The sequence below is a fragment of the Cavia porcellus genome, unplaced genomic scaffold (assembly GCF_034190915.1).
Source record: "Cavia porcellus strain 051 isolate PalLab524CR breed Dunkin Hartley unplaced genomic scaffold, mCavPor4.1 scaffold_2, whole genome shotgun sequence".
NCBI lineage: Eukaryota > Metazoa > Chordata > Mammalia > Rodentia > Caviidae > Cavia > Cavia porcellus.
In genome coordinates, this window is record NW_026947485.1 from 34,570,479 (window position 1) to 34,597,430 (window position 26,952).

A 26,952-nucleotide genomic window follows, 5' to 3' on the forward strand; every position below is an offset into this window, starting at 1 on the left:
CACAGGAGTCAACTTGATCAGAGGCTCTCACTGGCCAACGACAGGATAATTTGAGTTTCAATATGGATTAAAAATGTAGCGAGTGAATGTCCTTCAAATATGGTTAAATAAAAATTATAATGATCAAAAATGACAATTTAAATTTAATTGGCCACCTTCGGAGACTAATAGGAAACCATTATCTTGAAAAAGCTTTTAGACTGCTGATCCTATATGAACTGTACCACTTTGTTACCAAGTAGTAGAGGAGGGGAGCATCTCTTTCTGGCATTATTCCAGCTAATAAATAAAAATGAAATCAGAGAATTACAAAATCATCATTTTTTGATCTCTAGCATATTAACAAAACTAGACATTAGGCAATAGCTTCTAACATCAGAAAAGATGTCATCTGGCCTATAATGAAAGAAAATGTAACACTTACTGTCTTGGTAAAGGAATAAGCCCTGAGCATGAACACATTTCTGGATTCAGCTGCCAGTTTGCAGGATATTCAGAGGCAAGGGAACATGATGAGCAGCACCATGGGTACGCAATCAGTAAGCCCAAAACAGGGAAATCCTACGGATCAAATAGGTAATTTAACAGGTAATTTGCAAAGAAAAGAAAGATGGGTGAAGAATCGGTTGATTAAAAGATATTTAAAACATATGCCATTTATTTCAACATAGAAAGGGTCAAATTAGAATTCAATGGTGTGATGTGCACCCACAAAAATAAGGGACTGGTTACAAATGAGAATGGTAACAAAAACTCAGGATGGTGTTTGCCTTGGAGAGGGAGAGCAGGGTGGGCTCTCGGAGGGGCCTCGGCAGTGACTGGCAAGGATCCATGGCTCAGCCTTGGGAGTCCGAACACAAGAGTGGTTTCCCTGATAACAACTCATTTACCTCATGCATTTTACATTTTTATGATTAAAAAATATTAAGCCAATAAATTTTATCATGATACAATAGAATTTGTTTTTTTTTACTTTTTTTTTTTTTTTTGTCTTTTTTCATTTTTATCGGTACCAGGGATCAAACTCACGACTGCCTGCTTGCAAGGCAGGCGCTTATGCCGCTGAGCTAAATCCCCAGCCCCAATACAATAGAATTTGAATGCAATATGATACAACAGGGGCAGAATATTGAAACTTAAAGAAAGAAAAGAAGGTAATTCTTACCTATTAAAGATGTCTAGTTTCTTATCTAATAATACTTTATTTTTAAAACTATGTAATATCTTATGTTTATAACATTTGTTTAGTAATAGCCTTGCTTTGGTGGACAAAAATAAAGTAAAAAATACTTTCAGCACTTACTATATCAAGTAATTTATATCAATTTACTCTGTCAATCCTCTTAGTAAACTAGGGCTTTAATATTATTATCTCTATAGATAGTAAAACTCAGTCTCAGAAAAGATATGTGACTTGGCCAATGACTATGCTCAAAATCATGTCGATCCCTATTCCTTCATTCATTCAACAAGTATGAACTAAGCCCTGACTATGTGCCTGGCACTGTACTAGGTATACATCAGGGTGTAATACAAATTCCCACCTTTGGAGCATTTATAGTTTAAATGAAGGAGATAAAAAATCTATATATAGCATAAAAGAAGATAATGTTAATCTAACTTAATCTAAATTTTTTAAAAAGAAAAGGTGGAGTAGGAGTATCCCAAAAAAGAGAGGAAAGGCCAATCAATGGCAGGAGGAAGAATGATTTGAGACACTGAATGAACCAGATCATGCAGAGCTTTGCAGGAAACCAAAACACATTAACAATATAGGAGACAAGTGGAGATATATGAGCAGACACAGATCATTGTGTGTCTTCTGTTTGTAACAGATTACTCTGTTTTCTGTGGTAGTGATCAGTCTAGAGATGTGAGGGTAGATGCAGGGAGCCCAGGTAAGTTATTGCGGTGACAGGTGACAGGATGACAGAACACACCAGGGTAGCAGCTGGACAGGTGTAAGAAGTGGCTAGATTCCCAGTATGACTTTGGAAGTGAAGCCAATGGGATTTCCTGAATGGGAGAGAAAGAGGTCTAAAGTTTTTTGGTATAATACCTGGAACTCTGGAGTTGCCATCAATTAAAGTAGAGAAAGTTGCAGATGATGCAGGTTTAAGGCAAAGATCAGGATTTCAGATTTGGAGGAAATGAACAAGGATAAGGAAGAGAAGGAAAGGAAAAAGGAGGTAAAGGAAGAGAAGGAAATTACAAAGGTACAAGGGTGAGAAAAGACAAGACGAGACAAGGAAAGGAGGGGCTAAGAATGGAACCCCGAGGCACTCCAATAGTAACCAGTTGGGGAGCAAAACCAGGAAAACTGCTAAGATTGGGAGACAGGAGAAAAACTAAGATTTAATTAAATGGATCAGATAAGAAATCTATTAAAATTTATTTTCCCTATAAAATGTAATTATTAAGAAGAAATACAGCACACATTTTAGTGCTAACATGAAATAACATAATGGTTATCAAAGGGACTGCGGATAACTGACCTGATGAAGAGCTGGAGAACATCTCCAAAATGGTGATCTATGCCCCTATGGACTTTAACAAATCATTTCTATGACAACAAAAATATTAACAGTGAAACAGTGTAGCCTCATGAGGAGCCCTGAGTTCAAACTGGACACAAAGAACAGAGGTAAAGACATTAAAAATCCCAGATTTCACACTGGTACATCAACACTAAAAAATGCATCTGAATAGAAGAAAGCAACTATCATTTGGGATCAAATTAGACCCTTCTAAACTTTGTAGTCTCAGTCAACACCCTCTCCTGCCTGAGCTCAGCTGCCTCAGGGTATTGAAAGATATGGTGGCTGACCATGTGGATGAGCAGTATCTTGTCACCGCAAACTCATGTTCTCCCCGGCCTTCACAGAGGCAGGAATGTCTCAGGATTAAACAGGCCTTTATCTGCTGTGTGTGTGTAAATTTGCTAAGTTGGCTCTCAAAGAATTAGTTATTTAGCAATTTTTTTAATCCCTGGAGAAATGATTTTCTATGACTTGGCCTCTTTCAGGTGTAAAGATGTCCCCTAATAGGCAACTGAAGAAACAGATATACGTGAAATACAGAAAGTCAGTCTTTTTATGGGAGGCAAAGGCCTGGTTTCAACAGCAATTGTGGAACAAAAATTCTTAATTAAGTTATCACAGCTCTCACAAGTGATTCCAGGGAGCTGATCATGCAAAAGGAGGTTGGGTTATTTCTTAGAGAAGGGGAGTGAAGTACAGTGATATCAAACAAGAAACACACAAGAACTTTGACTTCTGTGATCAGTATTACCTGGGGTGTCGTATGAATAAAAACCCCTTTGCTAGGTAGTGTTTATGAGTTACTTTTAGCAATAGTAAGGAGTGGGCTGTGAATTTTTTACTAAAATTTAAAAAGAAAAATTGTATTTAAGAAGGCTGATTTAAAATTATATTTATAGATTTATAGATTTCTAAGAATCTTTTAGAGATGTTCAAATTATATGTGCTTTGGGAGTCATTCAGAAAAGCAGATAAAATTTAGGACAGTTAGAAGAATAAAGCAACAGAAGATTTTAGAAGCAAGGAATGAGGAAATTGAATTTTTTATTTATTGTCTAAATTCAGATCAAATTATGGTCATATTTAAAGAAGGCATTTTATACTGATATTACTAAAGCAATAATTAAGAAATAGGATGTTAGCAGAATTTTGTCAAACTTGAATTTTGTGCAGTGCTGAGATTGAACCCAGGGCCCTGAGTACATTAGAAAAGCACTCAAGTGAACTACACTCGAGCCTCAGACTTGAGAAGTAAAGAAATATTTGGACATTTTTGTCTATCAAAATAGTCATTTGGGTTCCAGGAAAATCTACTCCCAGTGACCCTAGGAATGAGGAACAAAACACAACTGTCAGAAAACTGGAAGTTGCTAACACTGAGTGCAGATCTCCAGGCTTGCTTAGCCTGTGTGCTACTCAAGAAAGGAAGCAGTGTATCTCAGAAAGGCTAGACATACACTGACTTGTTAATAACGTAGCAGCAATATAATAAACTCTTCTACACATAAATTCATCCAGATTATGGATGCTATTCCTTTTATACACTGCCACATTTCCCTTACGGCATTATTGCATTTTTCTCAGATTTAAGTCCACTAAATCGTGGCCCACTTACTCTACAGTTGTGACTTGGGTCCCTAACTCTCTTTAATTGACTTAGACCTCTACTCATCCAGTTGGGCCTTTGTCTAGTTTTGATTTCAGCATCATTCTTAGATTCCTGCCTCATAGATTGCCCTTGATTACCAAGATATTGCCTTTAGGAAATCCTATCCACAACAGGATGGATTAAGTAACTCAGCAAAGTTTGTCTGTATGATGAACAGAAAAATACAACACCAATTTCACTACATCAGGTGCCTCTTAAACCCCTCATACATCTGCCTACATCACTTTTCTTTCAAGACCACTTCAAACATTACTACTTTCTTCCCCTTCCAGAGATAAGCACTCTCTGAATTTTATAATCACTTCTTATAAACTTTTGACTTTATAAAACTATAAGTTTTATCATCTAGACTTGAATCTCTAAATATTATGGTTATAATATTATTCTTCATTATACATAAACAGAATCATACAGCATGTTTCTTGAATCAGAATTCTTTGGTTCACCAATATGTTTATGAGACACATGGGAGTAGTTTGTTCATGTACATCACTGTACATATTTGATTCCATGAATATTCAAAATTTTTCTTAACCATTCTGCTAATGGAAATTTGAGTTCCAGTTTGGCACTATTATGAACAATGCTACTATAAGCATTCTTGTGCGTATCTTCTGGTGCACATGGCACTTCCTTTCTATTGGGTACTCAACAATATTATGATTGAGGCATAAAGTATGTGTTTGTTCAACATCATTATATAATGCCATATTACTTTCCAAAATATAAAAATTTAACTTCCCATCAATTGTCTTACAAGAATTTTCACTGTCACATGTTAATAGTCTGTTTTTATAATTTTACGACTTGTAATTTATTCATGGTGGTATCCGATTACGGTTATAATTTGCATTTTCCAAAGTTTTTATGTATCTGTCTATAATTTTTGAATATCTGGATATTAATCTTCAGTGAGGGAATTTCTCTATGGGTTCCTTGTTCTGTAAGAGTTATTTATGCATTCTGGATTCAGACATTTCAGTTAGACCTTTTGCAAATATCTTCTTTGTGTGGTGTGCCTTGTTGTTGTTTAATGCTGTTTTTGATTAACGGAAGTTCTTAGTTTTAATAAATCTTATTGTTTCAATACTTTCTCTTGTCTTTAGTGGTTTTTGCATTGACATTTAAAGAAATATTTCCCCATTTTGTGGTCATAAAAGTATTCGTTCACATTATCCTTTAGATATCTTTTGCCTTTCTTTCCTACTACAATATAATTTCAAAATAAATGTTTATCTAAGATGAGTTTTAAGGATTTCTTCTATCTGTAGCCTGATGACTTTGTCAAGATTATGAATTTCATCCATTATCTCTGCAACTCTGCCTTTTGTTCCATTTATTTTCTTGTTTTAATAATCAATAATGTGTTAGAGCTTCTCATTGTCTATGTGTTATCTCTTTCCACTACACTCTCTGTCTTAATGTCTAAGACTTCTTTTTCTTACCAATTTTCCTGTCCATTAATTCTATCTTAAGCTGTGTCTAATGGTGTATGAATTTAGTTATTTTCCTCCTAGTTTTATAATTTTCATTTAGTTACTTGTTACTGTATTCACTCTTTTTATGAAGTTTTCCATTTTATCATGTACTTGAATATTGTAAGTATAGCCATAGGAAAGGTTGTATGTGATAACATTAATACTTGGTGATTTCAAAATGTGTTTGACACCATGAATATATGGAGCCCTGAAGGTCAGTTCTTGTACCTGTAGATTCTATTATGTTTAGCTCATGTTTTCCCATTTCCTGCCATGTCTGGATATTTTTTATTGTGCACTAGATGAAAAAGTTTTCAAGATACCTGGAGATATCTTGTTGGTCAAAAATAATATAATTTCAGGAATCAGAGTACTTAAACAGTAATTCCTATAAAGTCTGAATGCTTTTTGAACTTCTCTGATAAAAAGTTCCAACCCAAAGCAAGCAGAATCCACTAGGACCTCAGACTTCAATGTATTTGTCTTAGTTCTAAAAGACTGTCAAAATTATCAGTCCATGGGCCAATGGTTTAGCTTAGCAGCATAAGCATCTGCTCTAGCAAGCTCGAGGTCATGAGTTGGATCCCAGGTACCAAAAAGAAAAAAGTGTCAGTCTAGCCCTCAATCATGCCAACCTCGATTAGCAAAGGTCCACATGAATACGTGGCTTCTGATACCAAGCTCACCTCTCAAGATCATCCCCCTAGATTGCCGATCATATACTCTTCTATTTGTTTCCTGACATGGTTATGTATTTTTTTAAAATGCTGTTTTTCTAGTTGTCATGTGCAGGAGGTTGGTCAGAATTACCAAGCTCGCCAAAAACAGAAGTAGAAGTGGAAGCCTTTCCATGGATCTCAAGTTTGTTAGTGATACAGGGATGCTGATGATCCCCCAAAGAAGAGCTGTTGTCGTTCTTGAACATGAAGTAAATCTCAAGGCTTTTACCCTTCCCCATTCCCTGCCAGCCATTATCACCAGAGTGAAAGCTAACATTTGTTTTATAGTCTATAATTTACAAAGAAGTTTCATATGCATTTAATACTGTCACATTGTAAATTAGACCTTATCTCTATTTTGCAGAAATGGAAATGACATATTTAGTAGATAAACAACTTTTTACAAGATTATCAATAGGTAGTAAGAATATTCACACAAATAAGTGCATTTTTCCCACATGGTCAAAGCCAATAGTTGACAGAAAGAAGCAGAGGCCAAAAATGCACACATAAACACACTTACTCAACCAGTCATGATGCATGTCAATATGACTAAGAAGGAACGGAATTGGTTTCCTTAAGTCATGTAAAAACCAGCTTCATTTTCTGTAGTCACACTTTGACATACATTTGATGGCAAACTGTGTCCATGGACTGAGCAGAATGTGAGATGAGTGGGGTTTTGCTGAAAAGGCCTCACTGCATGTTTCAGAGAAACAGAACCAAAAAAAATATAAAGATGAGCATTTCTACTCTGTCCATTACTGTCAAGACTTTGATAGGTCCCAAAGAAAAATATGAATACATTAAATCTATAGTTAAGACACCAAAAAGCACCCAAAATGCCTAACTTTTCTTTTTCTTTTAGAAAATTTAAGATAGAAGTTTTTTTTTTTCTTTTTTCTTTTGACACAGGAAGTTGTAATTACTTTCTGATCCCATTAAAATATTCCAAAAATACATGGAAACTTATGCTGGGCAAGTAAAATGAGGAAAATAGCATCTTCTTCAGAGTTTTGGTGAGATAATCTACATGAAAGCCCTTTCTAAATTAAGAATGTTATACAAAAGAAATTTATGTTCCCTAACATATCACTGCAACACCTCACTGGATCTTTGTTGTAGTCAGGGATTGTACACAGAGAACAGCTAGGATTAGGACATGGAGTTTATAATATTTTTATAATGGTCATCGGAAGTTAACACAGGAGAATGCAGGAAATCTATCCACAACACCAAAGACATAGATTATTTAGTCAAGAGCCTAAACCACACGGCAATGTCCCACGTGAGTCCAGATAAAAATCCAGAGCTCAGGATAATGCCTCCCATGAGTCCAACTGAAGGTCCAGAACCCACAAGAAGGATTCACGCCAGTCTCTTTTACGGATCCATGCCGGGAAGACCGAAGGGTCAGCGGTGGAAGCCAGAAAGTCTATGCCTGCAGGATGAAGGAGCTGTGCTAGTGGGATGAGGGTTCTACGCTGGAGCCGAGAAGTCACACTCACAACAAAGACCAGGGCTATCCTGAAAGGCACCATAACTGTCCTCAGCGACTGGAGGCCCCGAGCTCTGGCGACGACAAGCACAGTCAGGTACGTGCCAGGAAGCAGTGGGACGAGTTCAATCTTGTTATGGTAAAATGTCCTCCAAAAGTCTCATGTATTTCGAAGAGAATCATGGTGGTCCTATACTCATCAGGAGATTGATTGCTGAATTCAGTACCAGATTCTGTCTCCAGGAGCTGGATTCTGATTGGAGATGGGTCACTGGTGGTGTGACCTGGAAAGATGTGTTCTTGTCCGCAACTCTTCCGCCTACCCTCTTTTCTTCCCTTGCTTCCTTTAATTGTAGTGTTGGCTATTGTGTCCCAGTGACTTGTGATCTTTTGGGGGCTTGGGGGGCAGCATTTTGCCTGCTGTTTAAAAGGAGCTTTCCTAAAATTTGATACTTGCAAATTTCAAAATAGCACTGAATTCATAATCCTTAAAAGAAAATGAGGCTGAAAACAATCTTCAGTGAATTCACCTACATATATGACAACAACAATTTAGTATGACATTTGAACCAATTTCTCTGATGAAGCGTGAATTCTTAGGGGACTTGATTTGCTTTTCTATGAAACTAACCCTGCTATATTCTCTCCACGTACACCAGCAGCACTGAGTAGCCAGGTGCTGCTTATTACCCTCACCAGTAAGTGCCAACCCCAATCAGTGACACAATAGGTCTGCTAGTTCTATAATGGGCTCCAGATATACAGGATTATGGGGGCAGAACAGTTTCTCAGAGAGACACACTGAAGGCAAGGTGTGATCTGACACATGAAAGTTCACAAGACTCTTTAACAGTTGTCTGTGACACCTGCTTCCCTCCCCCATACTTTTCACCAGATCCTCCCCTCTCTGGGTTTGTTCATGATGTTGTTAATTTTATATTACAATGATAAGAGATGAATCACATTTAAGAGAATAATATCTGTTTTTTCCACTGTGTTTCTCTGCCCAAACTCTTGGTATTTCTTTGAACAAAGGAAATAGGTTCACAAGGGCAGGGGATTTAGCATAGCCGTTAAAGCACTTGCCTGGTAAGTGTGAGGTTGTGAGTTTGATCCCCGGTACCAAAAAAATAAAATAAAAAGTAGTTGTTAATAAGGTCTACACATTTTCTAACACGTAATACTCAGATTGAACATATTTAACAGCTCAGAGGCAGAGGGATGCAAACCAATGTGTATGTTCCTGTCTGCCTGTGTTATCAGGTCGTGTGGTGGGAAACTAACTGGGAAGTGGGCTGGGGCTCGCAGTCAGGGCAGGCTCATCATGAAGTAATACGACAGCCAGTATTTTGGAGTCTGGAAGTTTGAACTCTGGCTATCCCATGTCCCAGAGGGACATTAAAGAATCTGTATTTGAATGTCTAAGCTCTTTGAAGCAGCAAGCCATACCTTCCAGGAAGGCCAGGATATCAAGGGTAGATGGAGAAACTGAAGACTGATCTGAGTCCTGGATTCCCCAGGACTGGAATGAGAGGGTAATGGGCTCCTCATGTAGGAGGGGCCTTACCAAGTCACTTCAACTCATACCAGGTCCAACAAGCACACAGGGGTAGGAATTAAAACAAAAAGCCACCAGTAGACAGGGAGAGGATAAGCACAATACCAGAAATAGAATTTAGAATCTTGCACAAGGAACATCTTCAAGGTCAACATGATGGTTTGGAGGCCACAAGTCCTATAATTTTCCAGGACAGTATAATCCTTAGGATTCTTGAACCTAAGCAAAATATAAAGAATACCCTCTATTCCCAGTGACTGATATTTGATCTCCCACATATCCTGGTAGATGACAATAACTCCAGATTTAATTATTTTGTATAAATGAATTTGATTTTCTTGCAGTCAAGCATCAGGGGCTCAATTCCTATTATTCATAGATATCTGTAATATACTCATCCATTCCTGCTTCAAAGAAGCCATCATCCATAGCAAGGAGCGCGGCCTTCAGGCCTGCCTCAGGGGACTGCCAGCATAAGCAGGTTAATAGAACCTCTGTGGCAGGGTTTGAAAATTCAAGATGAGCCAATTAAATGTTCTTGTTTTCAGCGATATAAACTAAAAAAGACAGAAAGAAGTAGTTTTGAACTGTGGGCTCAGAGCCTAGAGGTCACAGAGTGCCAGGGCTGGACTGTGCACAGAGTCCCCTGGAGGAGGCTGCAGGAGCAGCCTGTGAGCGGGTGGAAGAGGCCTGTCAGCAGAGAGAGGTCAACAGAGCAAAAAGGAAACATCAGCAGACATGTCCATGTCTTGCATCCAGAATATTCAGCAATTATTGCAACTACAAGTAAAATGGACAGCTACGCCTTGTAGGTACCATAACCTGACACATTTTGAGAGAAATGAGTAACTAATCTGATTTTTTTTTTATCATTAGCTATGTTTCTCACTTTGGAAGATGTCATTATTTGCTTAAAATAGGCTAATTGTACGGAATACAACCACAGGTTCCAAAACTAAAACAAGAGTTCTGTTGCTTCTGCAATTGCCATTATTATAGTCTCTTTGCATTTCTACAAAAGCAATTCCAAACAGAAAATGAGCAAAACCTAATCTGAATACAGGCCCCCTTTTGTGTCCAGCACACCTCTACATGCCGATTTCTTGATATTTCCAAAGAACTGAGCAGGAACCAAGCTCCTGACTCTGATAAAACACAAGACTCCAAGTAGACTCACTTTTCAAGCTTGACCCTAAATACTCAGAATTATAGTCCAGGTATAGCACAAGTTTTCCCTTGAAATACACATTTTTATTGTATTAATTTTATCACAGCGCTTTTCTAGTCTCACAAAATAGAAAAGTTGAGTGTCAAGAGTTTTCACTGGGAGCCCAAGGGAAAGGTATTCAAAAAAAAAAAAATCTTACACTGAATGCTCTATTTTTAAGCCTGAATCTATTCTGAGAGAAGGAGAAGGGAGTTGGGGTGGGGGAGCTGTATTCAGGTCATACAAGTGAGAGAATAGTTTAGGGAACTTATTAGTCTCCAAATAATAATCCTCCTTTTGTGTGATATCATACAAGGCTCAGTTGCCACTTCACCCGTTCTGCCCCCCCCTTACCACTGGTGTTTTTTTTGCTGAAAGTTTGTCCCATAATTTAAAAAAGTAGTTTCTGTCTGTAGAATCCAGGAAATCATTCATACTTGAAGCAATAGACTTCCTGAGAGGTTCTTCATATTTCAGATGGGGTGTCTTAACATCTGGTAAGAAAGAAAGTACAATTTAAAATAAAAGGCACAATTTTATAGAAGAAGAGAATTTTCTGATGGGATGGAAATGTTTTATATTTTAATTTGTTCAAACACAAAAAGCAGTATAGTCTGTGCATTTTAACTTGACAATAAAATTTAAATGTTTCTTAAAATAACAATTATTAATATTAATAAAAGTCAGGCCATAATAAGTAGGAGACATATTCTGAGAGTATACCTAAGTACTCACAAACATAGGTCTATGAAGGAATTAAAGGACATCAAACGTGTCAAAACAATGACTGCCAGCTTCTTAACTGAAAAATCACCCTTATAATTACTTTACATTTGACTAAAGTATTCTAAAAGGCTAAAAGGAAAATAAAACATGAAAAGTTATGAAGAAGAATAGAATGGATGATGCAGTCACTGTTTATCAGAATTTATTCATAAACAATATCTAATATTTCCTTTAAACATAAGATTGTCCAGAGGCCTAAAATATAGGAATGTAAGTTTATATTATTTCTCATACAGAGGACCCAGGTATAAACACCGTTAGATATACAGCAGAGTCAATATTTCCAGAAGTACTGCTTTTAAAATGCTAAAGTAAATGATCTCCACAAGCAACTTTAGTCACTGTGACAGCAGATATGGGAAGCTGCCTTCATCTAAAGATGAAAAATTTACTAATGTGGAACAGAAATTTGTTTTGTGTTTAATAGTTAGCCAGGATGAAATTAAGGAGGTAAGTTTGCCAGTTGTGACAGATGAAATGGCACTAAGACAGAGGAGTAGGAACTGATTCCCAAAGGTCAGAGGCACCAGAGGCTGAGGCCCGGAAGCTGGGCAGAGCACAGTGGCCACAGTTCCCGTGTACCTGGCAGGTCAGACGCTGCTCTTTGATACGGCGGGAAGTTAGAAAGGAAGTGTTTGAAAATCTCAGCCTACGTCATCGAAGCGTAGTGTCACCTGAACTCACAATGAAAACACCTGTAGGAACTCAGACCTCTACTTTTTCCAGTCTTTACCTCCTTCTGGGTTGTGTGTTGGTATAGAATTGTACCTTGAACACCCTCTAAATTGTGCAGCAATATTAAACTGAAAACATGAGATAAAAGTTGTTGCAGACAAAGAAAAATATTCAGTTATGGCATGGAAGTCTAAAGCTCCATAACACGTGTCTTGAGAGAGCAAAAGAGAGACTCGGCAGACATAACACACGGTCAGGACATAAACCCAAGGAGTTCTAGGTAGTGACAGAGTCACAGAAAGAGGAGCATGAAAGTGACCATACTGACCACAGCCAAGGTGACAAGAGGGAAACCATGCAGGACATTCTTTGTAAAACTCTTCTTGGGAGAGAAGTCATTTGACCCACATTTCCTGAATACCTACTTTGGCTGGGTGCTCTGCATGTGGGGATATAGCAAAAAAACAAATTCTTTGATCTGTAGGGATTAAATTCTAATGTTGGAGACAAATGACACATTTCAAAATGTAAGATATTGAGTGTAATGGAGCTGGATAAGGGGACAGAGAGATGGGATGGTGGTCAAAAGAAGACCTCTATTAGATGGTGACATCTGAACAGAAATTTAAAGATCTAAAGAAGGAAAGCACATGAAAGTCTATGGGGAACAGACACCAAGTGGTGAAAGTGACTTATATGAGGAGCCAGAAATATGCTTAACGTGTCTGTGTCACCATTAAAAATTCATGGTGTCTGGGGGAGGAGGTAGAGCCTGTGCCATTTTTTTTTTAAAGAAAACTTTTTCCTGTTGAATTGTGCATTATAAAAAAAACACTAAATGAATTTGAACAAACTGAAGTAAAGTCAAAGAACAGAAACTATATTCATTGAAATAATTTCCAAAGAAACACACACTAGAGTTTATATCTCCAGGGTTTTTTTGTTTAGCTTTCTAAGACATAAGCCATCTGTACTTGGTGTAATAAATCAAGTTTAATCTGATGATACAATTTCTGCAGCTACAATTTCAACAATTTAATGTCTTAATGGTTTCTCAGCAACAAAACATTTTGGTAAGATGATGTGTTTGAATTATTATTAAACTACATTATAATGCCACCACTCTAATGACTTGAACTCTCACAATAAAGAGTCTCATACAGTTCTTAATATATTTTCTAATGTCTTATTATATCAATGGAAAAAAGATTTTATTTCACAATTTTAAAAAGCCGTAATTACCAATGTTATGATATCTTGTCACAAATTTTCTTAATGTAACCATCTTCAAAGTATCTAAAGTCAACCTTGAAGCAACACTTAAATACATATTTTATAGCCCACCAAAATAAGTAAATTTTTTAGGATATAGACCAGTTAAATTTATTTAAACTCCTGAAACAAAGTATATATGAATTTAATGATGCCTGGCATATTCTGGAGTTATTTTATGGGTTTGTATCTTTACTAAATGCAGGGAACTATAAAGGAAGTATCTAAAACAATTGGAACTGTATCTCAAAATAATTCTAAATGGTTTAAACCTTTTAGACTTACATTCTTTTGAAGTTTAATGAGTTACATACTACTTGTATAAAACTTAAAAAAATAAAGTACAGAATCCAACATAGATAATAAATATGGAAGCCACTATACCTAAGCACAGAATCCAACATAGATAAACATGGAAGCCACTGTACCTAAGAATAAAACATTCATGTGTGTATTTAATATCACACAGGTTTAATAGAGCTTCAATGATCTGGTACTATCAGCACATATCCAGGTCAATGTCAAAAAATAAAAATCCTGATTTTAATGAGCAATGTTTCTACACTAAGAAGATTAAATATATCACAAACCAACTTAACCACTCTCCTGTATACAAACAGGACACTGATCACTTTTCAGTATGAACTTTTTAAACCTTTAAATGAAACCTTGCAAAAAAATGTATCCACACTATAGTTTATTTCTTTGAAAACAACTGGAAATGGGTGGCTTGAAAATACTTTAATTTTCAGACAATATCCCTCAGATGCTCAGAGAACTTCAGAATCTTTCAGTTTTAACCCAGATGAAGCTATAAAAACATAGTGAGTTTTAAAAACTTGTAAGAGTAATTTATACCTACTATGATTAGTTGCAAATACATATAAGAAAAGGTAAAGCTTGTGAAGGAGTCTCCATAATGAATATGTAACCATGAAAAGAGTTTAAAACAAATTAAAACACAATAGTCTGCTTTAAAACTTAAAATATTTATTTCTAATAGGATAGTTACATAATTTGTGGTGAAAAATAAGAAAGAAACATTTAGTTTATTAGGAACTATTATCACAAAACTGAAGGCAACAAAGAAACCATTTTTCCCCCCAGGACAGAATTTCATCTTAAAAGTCTTGTCTGTTTGTGCTTCTAAGAAAGAAATAATTGTAAGTAGAAAAATAATTTTACATAGAATCTGATAATTCCATAGCACAACAGCATTTACAGTAGAAAGCTATCACATGAGTCCAAGGAATAGGGTAATAATGTTCATGTTTATATGGTAAAATGAACACATTTATTAAACTTGTCTAACAGGAAAATGCTATATCTTCAGTGTTCAATCAAAAGAATAGTCAACTATTTAGACAGAAATAAGCTCTACATCAAGAAAAAGGAAAATGTGAAAATATATTCATAGAAATAATGGGGCAAAAAACCCCATTTCTTTCTACTAAACTTCATGCTTTAACATGTCTTCAGTGGAGCTTAACTAATGGATCAATACTTGGGCACCATATTTAAATGTTTCACATAATTTTTACAAATGTGTATGTGTTTACTAGGGAGCAGTTGATACTTCAAAAGAAATAAAATATTGAGCAGATAAGCTTCATAAGTGGAAATTGGATAATTAGATGTAAATCTGCCTTACACTGAAGAATTGAGGAGAAAGAAAGATGACCAAGTAGTAATAAATGGCGAGCAATGGAATAAAAAAACCTTCAGGAAGCTTCACTGGCACTTACAGTCTCCTCACCTTTGGCCAATATATTCGAATAACTTTATTTTTGACATGAAGCCCACTCAACTCCTGACTGCCACCTGAGAGGTGGCCTTTGCTTGCTAAGGGTTTATCTTTTTTGACTTAAGTAACCCTCCTGCCTCAGCCTCCCAAACAGGTGAAACTATAGCCGTGTGTTGCCACGCCTGGCTAGGACTCACCCTCTAAGAACAACTTTTACAAACTGTTATTATATTGCATGTTTCCTCTAGCAAACACATTTTTTGTGTTGCTTTACTTTGTTTTTCTATTTTTGTCATTGGGCATCATGGGTCTTTAGATCTGGTAGTGGCCAGTCTTTGCCTCAACTCACCACAAAAGGAAAACAAAAGGTCCACTATCTGGACAGGTTATTTAACAGTACTTACTATGTAGCCAATCTGAAATCCAGAATAGACCTGAGCTTGATTTTATCAATGATGAAACAGGAATAAAAACAATAGGTAACATTTATTGAGCGTATATTATGTGCCAGGAGTTCCTCCAAGTCTTCAATGTGTGTATCACAAGGAAACTGACGGTCATCTCAGAACTGATGTTACCTCACCTCTGCTCAAAGCTTCAGTGCTACCTGTGAATGCCTACTGAAGAAACTTGATCTTTGCAACCTTTTGATGAACTACCTAATTTTGTTTGAGGCCCTTAATCCAACTTGGTTGTCAAAGTTTTTACAAGGACTTTCAAAGAACAGTATTGCATTTACTCAATATTTCCTAGTTGAAACAGACAGTACTGTCCTATTCCAACTAATGATAAAATGCAGGGGCTTTTCCTCTGCTTATACATTAATACTAACAAACATTCACCTAAGTACATACTACGTATCAGACATTTTTCTGGGTACTTTTCACAGTATTAACTCACTAATCCTCACAGAAATCCTTGGGTAGCTCCTATTATTATCTCCATTTTATCCGTAAGAACTTCGTAATTCATCCAAGTTCACATTAAACTGTAGTTAAAGCAGAATTTCCAAGGATTATTTTGACTTTTAGTGTTATATGCAATCACAAATCTCTATGGCTACAATTTTTAATAAAATGTCTTCAGTTTTTGCTGTTCGTGACTTTGCTTCCTTACTCAGCTTTAAGATTAGAGGGTTGGTCTTTAACATTATTTTTCTATTATCAACATCAGAAAGGGATAAACCCTCCATTTTCCTCTTCTCTGAATGCCTGGTCAATTCCGGAAAGTCATTTCTAGAAGTAACATCTTGCAAATTAAAGAAAGCAGTTACATTTACTTATGGATACATTATACCGGATACTACATCAATGGTACGGTTATCTGAAGTGAAATTTGGAGGCTCCTTTATGGTAGAAAGATTATGTTCAGAGTTGTCATGGAGCAAAAGGCAAGGTTTGCTAAGTACTTGGCTTTGACATATTTTTAAAGCTTCATATAAGAACTGATTACTATGCATATAAATGCATTGTATGGGTTCATTCTGAGTCTCAATATTGACAAAGGACATAACTGCCAGTGCCTCAGATCCTTGTCTCAAAGAAGAATTCAACACAAATGAGTCACTCCAACTCACCAGAAGACTGCCAGAGCAGGTAGGTGACCTTCAAGGATGGCACCATACCAAAAATCCCAGAGTGCTCAGTGCAGGGCTTTTCAAACTGCAAGTTGCAAGCTAGATTGTAAAATCAATTTAGTAGGTCACAATCTGCATTTAGAAAATTAAAACTCAGCACTGCAGAAAATACTGTGTATCACCATGAGTAAGAATATTTTATGATGTTACTTATGTATGTGTTTACTAGGTCATGATATTGTAAAATATATTTCTAGTTATGCATCTTGGACCAAATGTTGGAAAGCTGATGACCTAATGAATACTATGTGTGCAATTTTGTATACTAAGCACTATATTTAATAAACAGGCAGCTAGGTCATGCATAGCCAGGAAGTTGAGCCAGTTGTAATAATTGGCTCAGAGATCATAAAAGGAAATTTAAATATCATCCAGTTCAATAAATCACCCAACTTACCGAGACTTTTCATAAGATTCCTGTAATAAAAGTGTCTAACTTCTGGAGAAAGCCTGTTTGCTTCTCTACAAGTCACCTCTGCCTTTTGGGAAGTTCTTCATTATGCCAAATTGAAACGAACAATAGGAGACCAGAGAACATGGCGGACAGACAACAGCAACTACCAGAGGCTCTCTGAAAGGTTCGGCTCAGAGGCCAGAAATAATGCGGACTAGGGAGACACGAATCAGTAGAGATATGCTCTGCTGACTCAGGAACGAACTGGGCTGAGAGAATCCAACTTGGAATACAGTCCTGGCGCTAAAATAGGAACAGAAAAATCTCGGTGTGGAGGCTCGACTCCGCGCCATCGGAAACCGGTTTGGATTTCCCGCCGTGCGGCGGCCGGCTATCTCCACAGCGGCTCAGCAAGGAGAGACGCGCCGAGCTCTGGGAGCGCCGAGCTCTGGGAACGGGAGAACGGAGTCGAAAAAAAAAAGGACGGACAGAGGTGTACACGAAAACTGACTGGTGGCGAGGTGAGTGAGAATCTGACCCCCCACCACAGTTTGACTCTAGCGGAGATCTCTCTGGGCGCCATTCCCCTCTCGGACGGGATTGGAGAAAAGTGCCTGGCCTGAGTGACGCTGCTGGCGGACTCTCTAGGCTAGACTAGCCTAACCCAGATCCCAGAGCCGGACGATGGCCCGGAGGAGCGACTGACTTCCGCGTAGGCTGCCTCCTCCGACTCCCTGGTGCGCAGCGGTGGGCGGGAACAACTAGCCAGCGCAATTTGATCAGGCTGTGGCTGACAGGCAGGGAAGCCGGGCCTCCTTTGTAAGATTGCATTTTATAAGGAACAAAAAATATGGGGAAGGGAAGCAACAAAAAAAGCTCCTCGGCCCCCAATCCTGAGAAACAGGCAATAATGGACGCCGCACCAGTATACATTAAGCACCATATTGAGAGCCTCATAGACCAATTCAGGAATGAAGTTATCAATGATCTGAAGCTAGAAGTATGCAGAATAGTTAGAGAAATGCTAAACACCACCCAGGAAAAAACAGATGGTGGAATGGAAGAACAGAAAAAGAGGGGAGAATTGCTTGTTGGAGAAAACAGAGAAAGCATTGAGTATGTGAAGCAGGTTCAAAGGGACTATCAAGAAATTAATAAGTCTATACAAGACTGGCATAACAGCTTGAAAGAAACTAAGGACAGACTATCTGAACTGGAGGGCAGACTTGAAATATGGGAGAATGAAATGAAAAACTTCTTAAAAATAACAAAGAAACAAACAGCAATAATACAAAGACAAGAAGATGATAAGAGGAGCCACCACTTAAGGATTAAGAACATAGAAGAAGAAGTAGGGACACAAACAAATGAATTACAAAAGCTACTCACAGAAATAATCCAGGAGAATTTTCCTAATTTAGCAAAAGGTAAAGATACTCAGCTGTATGAGGCATACAGGACCCCAGCTACCTACAACCCTAACAGAGAAACACCCAGGCATATAATAATAAAAATCCCAGAAATTCAATACAAGAACAGAATATTAAAAGCTGTAAGAGACAAGAAACAGATCACTTACAAAGGAACACCCATCAGAATTACAGCAGATTTCTCTTCACAAACCATCAAATCACGAAGAGCATGGGGGGAAATAATTCAAGCTTTGAAAGATAATAATCTCCAGCCAAGATTGAGATATCCTGCACAACTGTCCCTGGAAATTGATGGAAAAACGAGGTGCTTCCAGGATAAAGAGGAACTGGGGGAATTTGCAACCACCAATTCAACTCTACAGAAAGTATTGCAGGATATTCTAAAAAAAGAAAAATACAAAGAACCCAGAAATAGTGGCAGGGAGGCCACAACGAATGGAGCAGAGAACAAAATGAAGAAGACAAACTGACAGCTACTGACAGAAAAAGAGCTCAACAGAAATGAGACAGAGAAGATTGGATGATAGGAACAGCTATTTTTGAGAAAATGACATCTTAATAGGTAATGCTGATTCAGTACCATCTTGTTTTGAAGTCTCATCTAGCTTTTGTTCTTCTGTCTCCAATGGTCTAACCAGGTTGTATCTTATTGGATTTTGTTATGTACGTTAGTATAAGCAAAAACCTTTTAAAGACAAGGAGATTATACAGAGACCATTGTTCATTTTCTGTTAGTCAATTCCAAATACTCTATAATGCTGTCATTCTCTTAAATGGTTTTACATTGTTTTGATATACTTAATGCTACAGTATATGAAGTTGTACTCAAGGACTTCAGGGAGGGAGTCAATATGGTAACTATTTTTAAGTCGGAAATATCTGGTGGTGAAACACTATTCTGCTTAAAAGGTTATGTTTTGATCTGCCCTGTTTCGCTGTTATGCCCTCTTTTTCTTTTTCTCAATCTCCACTCCATTATATACTTTTTTATTGTTATCCATTTAATTAAAGGGAAAAATATAGCAGGATATAATATAGTAACCCACTTTGACTTTCTATTTTCTCGATTTGAAGCCCTGTATTACTCTCACCATCTTGTTTTTGACTGAGGTTCCTCTATTCTGTTTTGCTGAATAGTATCAGGTTCGAAAGTTTAGGCATCAGCTGAGAAGATAATGAGATTCATTATAACGCCCATTCTCGTTGACTTCTATCTACTTTTGAAGACCTACAATACCTCCAATGTTTTGGTTTTGTCGGTTTTATCCTTTACGGTTTTGTTCAATAGTATTACAACTAACGATATAGGCAATTCTATTAGAAATAGCGGGAGGCATTAGGGTAACCATTGTTGATCACCTTGTATTATGTTTTTATATTATCTATTATATCCACCCTTTTGACTTGACCGATTCTGTTCTGTCATGTCACATTTGGTTTTACTCTCTTCCAAAAAAGCAATAAGAACAGTGGGAGCAATGAAACCCAAAATGTGTAATAGTCACTGTACAAAAGAGAGGAAAAGAAAATGCTCTAAACTATATAACTGCATGTATATTTAAATGTATAAGACAGAAAATGATATCACAGAGTTCTAATGGATCATTGAACAGAACTGTTTGCAGTATCATTGCTGGAATGTCCACTCTACAAACTTTAATTCTGTGACTTGAACAATTATTTCTAAGATGGCAATATGTAATCTATTAACTAGTGATTTCCTACTGCGCATTTTTTTTCTTCTGTAAATCTGTATAACTTGTACCCTTCACTGTTTTTTTTTCTTTTCTTTTCTCCTTAAATAAAAATTAAAAAAAAAAAAAAAAAAAAAAAGAAACGAACAATAAGGCTGCTGCTTTCATATGCTTGCTCTTCAAAGTGTGTGTCAATTTAATTCTATTTACTTTCTTTGAATAAACACAGATTTATTATAGAAAGTCCTATAAAGTATGAATGAGAAAATAAAAATCACCCCTAATCTAACAACCCATAGCTACTGGCCATATCTCCTTAACCTGCTTTCTCTTTACTATGTCATGAATGTTTTCCTCTAAGAGAATATTCTACAACATAGTTATAATGACTACCCAGCACTCTAGCACAAGGCTGTACCTTAACTTATTTTTAAAAATCCATTAGTTGACTAGGTTATTTTGAGATTTTTATATAAAAATTTGATATGTATATCCTTGCACATAATGATTTCCTCATGATAATTCCTGGTTTTAAACTATTAGATTAAAAATACACAGTTTTTAGTCTTTGACATATACTGGAAAACTGTTCAAAAGGTCTGCTAATTTACTTTCCATGGATGACACAGAAAACTCACTAACATAGACATTAACTTGTTCTCCACTTTGACAACTTGATTTTCAAAAAAGTCTACTCCATTTTAACATAGCAAGGTTAAATTCTAGGTACCAGACTTCTCTCAGAAGCTGAAGACAGTATTTTTGATATTGTAGCTTTAAAATCCACAATGCTTTTTCCCTCTAAAAATCATTTTGTTGAGAAACATATCAAGAGAAAAGGATAGGAACTTTGCTTGTCAATGTAAATGAGCATTTTAAAATATTTATCTTCTACCCTGCAGATTAGAGATTTCCCTTACATCAATCAATAACATCAGTAAAATCTTCTCACTAGAAGCAAGTTAACAATCTTTTACATTTTTTCCTTGGACCACAAACAAAATGTTGTCCAGCTGCACTGAATTTAGCAACAAGCTATATTATCAAAGACACAAGCAAAAAAACTATTAGCCTTAGGATTTCCAGAGAAAAAGGGGAGGGAGATTTGAGTTTCCACTGAGTCAGATGAAAAATGTGTTTAGTGCTTCCCAAATACTATTAAAAACCTCAGTCTGAAAGCCTCAAAAACCACATGCCAAAGAGCACAAGTTTCTAAAGTTCATCTGAATGAGACACTGGCAGCTGTATTCCACTCTCCACAATACCCAAACTAGCCACACCCAATCTAGGATCCTCCTTCCTGCAGCCACTGCCTTCAGAACCCTATAGATGACTGCCATAGCGTGCCAGCCTTCATATGGCCTCCAGCTGCCCTCCTTAATCTTCTTCCGTTACTGCACCTCCAGAAAGATGCCATTAAGGTACAAATTTAATCGGGTTATTCAGGGATTCCATGTTATTACAAGAACAAGTTTCCAACCTCCTCAGCATGGCACAAAAGGTCCTTTGGATCTACAGAGCATGGCACAAAAGGCCCTCCTGGTATTTAGATGCTCAGAACATGATAGCTACTTGTAACTCTGTGTTTACTTAGGCACATGCTGCTCCTTCTAAGAAAACGTTCCCTTCCCCATCAGTCTGCCAATTCTACAACCTTAAGATGACTCAGCTGAACAAAGATGACCTTCTGCTGAATGTGTTCACTGAGATAAGGCTGAATTCAGCTTCCTTCCTTGTTCCCCTTAAAAGTTTGGAAAAGTGAGTTTTATTGTCCATGGAATGCCAAATATTTGCTTACTATGCTGTGGGATCTCCAGTTGCCTTAATTACATGGCAGTAAAATGAACTTCTTTTTTTGCCTTGAAGGGTTCTGATCATTTCACTGTATCTAATAACTTTATAGAATGGCACATAGGAAATACTCAGTAAATGCTTACTGGATTAGTGACCTAATAAACATGATTATGGTATGCATTTTAAAATCATCCTCTAATTTTTATTTTTGACAAAACAGATCAGAAGACAATTACCAACATACATAGTTAAAAGAAATTCTTATTTTATAAGAAGATTTATATGTCCTAGATATTGTTAAATATCAATTTTCTCTACAGAAATTGAAATGTTTGATATTCATAGTTTTTCATAGATATACATCCTTTACATAAGACAACATGCACCCCTACAGTCATCCCGTTATGTTACATTTTTAAAATACAGTACGCCAAATACAGCTTAGCGTGTTGCCTGTATACACAGAAAATGCTCAGTAGACAAAGCTTCTGAAGAGCTGAATCCTGGATTGTTTTGTTCACAATTATTTTCTTCTCTGGAATGTAGTATCCATTCACAGGAGCAGATCCAATGGACTATATATAGCGGTAACCTTGTCCTGGCCACAGTAGACTGGTTTACAAATGAAGGCCTGATCCAAGCAAGGCTAGTCAGTTTTTCCTTTGTTTGTTTGTAAATCTTAGGACCAAGGAACATTCCAAGTAGATGGTTATACTAGTGAGAATTTGCAGGAGTAAATCCAGAGGTAAACATGCGACCTGTTGGTGGCCATATTCTCTACCATATATAGAAACACACACGATCATTTGTAGTCCAAAGAATGAAGCCAACATAGGGGGAAAAATCACAGATGAGAAATGATGCAAACCCTAGACAAGAGTCTGAAAGATGACAAGAGTCCTGCAAATGTAAGAATCCTGGTGATGTTTAATAACTGGTCCTCTACCTCTCTAAGAATCTGCTGCATCCTTGCCCTCCCCAAGGTTTGGTTATGTGAATAGATTTACACAAGCTGTCCCCAGTTGAGCTCCTGTCATTTGCCAGCAACAGAACAGAATATTCATGAATAGATTAATGAAAAACTGATTTACCTGGATTTTCCTCCCATTAATTCTTCCAACTGATTCAACCAGATGGTTGCATAATGAAGGCATGGGCTAATTTACATGAGATTCCTGTTCCAAGAGAGAAGGAAGGTATTCATTCTGAAATACTTTTCAGACAAAAGTAAATTCCAGGTAACATATGCCAACACCATTCAGAAGTGTTTGATCAGTGTCATGCATGCAAAATGTAATCTTTTCCCCATGGAAGTTAAATTAACTGTAATTGGGTATCTCCAGAAACAGAACTTTTCCACAGTTCTTTTTGTTCTGGACCTCTCCAGAATGCAAGAGGCATGAGAACGTTTTCTAATCTAGAAGTGAATTTTCCTACTGTAAAACATAGTGGCAATTTGGCCCTGTTCCAGTCAGAGCTGGAGCTGCTGTTTGTTTAATGTCTGGACACTAAGGCTCCTTGCTGATATTAGCCTTCAGGACCGGGCTGTTGGTTGGCAGCAACTGACCTCACTGTCTCCCACGACTGTTGCCTCCCTTTGCAAGAGCTGCTCCTCCTGCTGCAATGGTGAGCTGTGCAACAGGCATGGAAGGGCAAGATTTGTCCCTGCTGGGTGCTATACTGAGTTGGTTCCTCTCACTGAGGTGACCTGTGCTTGCAGAAGAAAGCCAATGTGTGATTCAGAGTAGTATCATCATAGTTTTTCACCTGTGTGGTAAAAGCCACCTAGTGGCTCCAGGGAGGGCTCACACTGCGGTGCTCTGACTGCCCCGGGCTCGCAGCCGTCCAGGCCAGCTGCCTTGTTCCTTGGCAGACACCTGACCCTGGGGAGCAGCAGTGCTTCTGTCTTGTGCAATGCCCCCATTTCTTCGGGTTCTTTTGTCTTTGGTTTGTGGCTTGGATGTTGGTACACTATCCCTTTGGACAGAGCGCTCTCTAATCTGACCACTGCCTTTATGGGATGCGCTCTTTTTCTCAGGCGGTTCTGACACAGTTTCTCTCTTCTGAGACCTTTCCCTTTTGTGGAGCTGGTCTCTACTCACTGGATGCACCACAGCAACAGGGTGGCCCTGTATTGACTCTGTAGAGTCTTTTTCACTTTGTAGGGGCCTCTTTTGTACAGGTTGACTCTCTTGAATTGGCTGATCACCACTGAGGGCAGTTTCATCTTCTTTAGATGATCCTTGAGAAACCTCTCTTTTGAAAGATTGTCCTTTTTTGAATTCATTTGGGGACAGGTTAGTCTGGGCTTTTTTTCTGGAATGATGCATTTTTTCCCTTTTGTCTTTCTGTGCTTGGGGGTCTTTGGGTTGTGAGTCAGTGTGGGGTAGCTCAGAAATTCCTGCCAGGGGGACTTGTTGCCTTTGGTTCCCTTGGGGACCTGGAGAAGGGCTGGGATCAGGATGAGTAGGCACCTTTGTGGGAGCTGGCTTGCTAGGGGACTCCAGCTGCAAGGTCATCTGTGGGCCTCCAGATGGTGCCTTTCTCAGATGTGCTGATCCTGTAGCTGCCTCTCTTTGGAGAGGGAGTTTTTTTTTCTTAGCTCCCTCAAGCTGCAAGGGTTTTTGGCTTTGGGGTGAAGCCTGCATATCTGGGATCTTCTTGCCAGAAGGATGGCCTGCTTTGGAAGCTTTCCTTTCCTTTGCAGGCTTCGGATCAGGATAAGCCTCCTTGGTCCCAGGTGGCTGTGGTTCTGCGAAGGGAGTAGGAATCTGAGGGAGCCTGACAGTTGAAGCCTCCTCCTGGGATGTGTTGGGCACGTGCTGTGGTCCTTGGTCCTGGACAGGGGGACTGATAAGAGGGAGTTTCACCTCACTGACTTTCTCTTCCTGGACTTGCTGAGCAGTGTGGGCAGCATGGGGGCTTAGATTTGAGGGCAGTTTGGATTGGGGAGGACTGATGGCAGGAAGTTTACCAGGGTCTGCTTCCTGAGTGGGGAGAGGCCTGGGAGAAGTCATGGTTTGATCAGAGCTTGTTCTGGAAGATTCTTCCCTGCTGGGTGAGAGGAGCTTGGGGGTAGGCCTCCTGCTCTGCAGGGGTGCGAGGGTCTGAGGTTGTGGCAGCCTGGTAGGAGCCAGGCGGCTTCTGGTGAGCAAAGCCGCTGAATGTTCCCCATCCTGGTGCTGTTTCGCACTAGTGAATGAGTCTTGGGGAGGCAGCAGTTCAGGGAAAGGAGTACTGACACGGGCTGCTCCTGTCTTGGGGGTTTCCTCCTTCAGAAGTGACTGAGAGCCTCCACCAAGCTCCTTCACTGAGTCCGAGTGGGAAGGATCTTCTGGAGGATCCTGGTGGGAACTGCTGGGCGGGGCAGTGGAGGACTCAGTCTCTGCATCCTGGACTTTCTGAGGGTTGAGAGAAGCTGGGTCCTGTGCAGGTTCAGACAGGGGAGGACTGCTAGGAGCTACCCTGGCCTCTCCTGATTCCTCATCCTGGTCTGAAGGAGGCTTGTGGGGTGGAGGAGGGTCAGGGTGTTGAGGCAGGATGTGGGAAACCGTGATGGAGGCCTGCTCTCCTTCATCTGCTTCCCCCTCCAAAGGCTGGGCCTCGCTTTCAGAGACATCTGTCTCAGTGGTTGTTATTTTTGGAGAAAGACCTGACTGTTGAGCACCCTCTTCCATCGGCTGTGGGGACACATCCTGGGTCTGCTGAGGAATGCCAAGTGCTGGTGAGCTCAGCTGCTGGGCCTGCTCTGAGGAGACGAGGCTACTGGGAATCAGCTCTTTCTTCTGGGTTTCTTCCTCCTGGGCCAGCTCTTCGTTCTGGGAGGGAGCTGGGTTCTGATTTTCTGGGACCTTTACATGAACCTGCCCAGAGAGATGCTCTGTTATCTGGCCATCTTCTTGCAGTTTTGCCAGGCGTCTAGGGGAGGGAACCAGGTGTGCTGGTACCCCAGAGACAGTCTTCTTGCTAGAGGGGGCTCCTGCTTTAATATAAAAACAAGTTAGCTAAATACAGTCTTAACTGTCTAGGAGTTAATTACTAAAAATGTCTTTCCCTTTAATGGTGCATGTAGATTCTTAAATTTAAAAAAATAAAATCATATATAAGAGAACATAAATCTTCCCTTCTCCATAGATAATACTTATCTACATAACTCTTATACTTAATAGACCTTATAACAATTTTAGTCATTTAAAACATGCATAGAACCAAGTTTGGGACTGTCTGTGGGTACTGAGGAATATTTCACATGAATGAGATTTCAATTTTTTCACTATTGTAAAGCATCCATGGTATTTTGACTGTAAAAATTAAAATGGTATTTTGACTGTAAAAATAAACCTCATTAAAAGCCAAATGAGGTTCCACTTGTTTCCTTGGTTTAAGGTGGTCCCCTTAAACAATCTGTGGATTCTGTGAGGAGTCATGTCTGTCTACCAATGCTTAGTAAAGGGTATGGAGCTCAGCAGGAGTTCAAGAAGTAGTGATAAATGAAGAAGGAAAGAAAAAATGGGTCAAATGAAATTACCAGGCAGTAGTGCTCAGAAAAGCAGCTCCTGAGAACCTACAGTTTCAGCTGTTACCCCCCACCCTGCCCCACTCTGATCCCCAGAGCTCCTCTTTTCCCATGGTCTACTCCATGGTTTACTCTGGCTTCAAAGATGGTTCACTGAGGCCACTAGTGATGTTGGTACTGCAGAGAAGCATTGCCTTCTTCTATCACCATGAAGACAAGTTCTCAGAGTGACTGTGGTTTCACCCCAACAGGCACTTGCCTGGTATAGATTGGTGATCTGATTATCATCTCAATCCAGCCCTAAAAACATGGAGACATGTCTAGTTATCAGAGGTGCCA

The 26,952-nt window shown here is 38.6% G+C and overlaps 1 protein-coding gene across 9 annotated transcripts in view; it reads right to left on the reverse strand.

Moving 5' to 3' along the window:
- Positions 1-26,952, reverse strand: part of Lrguk (leucine rich repeats and guanylate kinase domain containing) — a 126,928-nt gene that overhangs the window by 19,535 nt on the left and 80,441 nt on the right. For 3 of the 9 annotated variants that reach the window (XM_063240516.1, XM_063240525.1, XM_063240521.1), the window contains one exon: positions 20,444-26,079. The exons of 2 other annotated variants lie outside the window; for them this stretch is intronic. In XM_063240516.1, coding sequence (XP_063096586.1) covers positions 23,903-26,079 — 2,177 coding nt within the window. In that variant the 3' untranslated portion in view covers positions 20,444-23,902. Of the gene's footprint in view, positions 1-7,569; positions 11,164-20,443; positions 26,080-26,952 lie in introns of those variants that run through there. 4 more of the 9 variants (XM_063240535.1, XM_063240530.1, XM_063240543.1 and 1 more) reach the window with 3 other exon arrangements.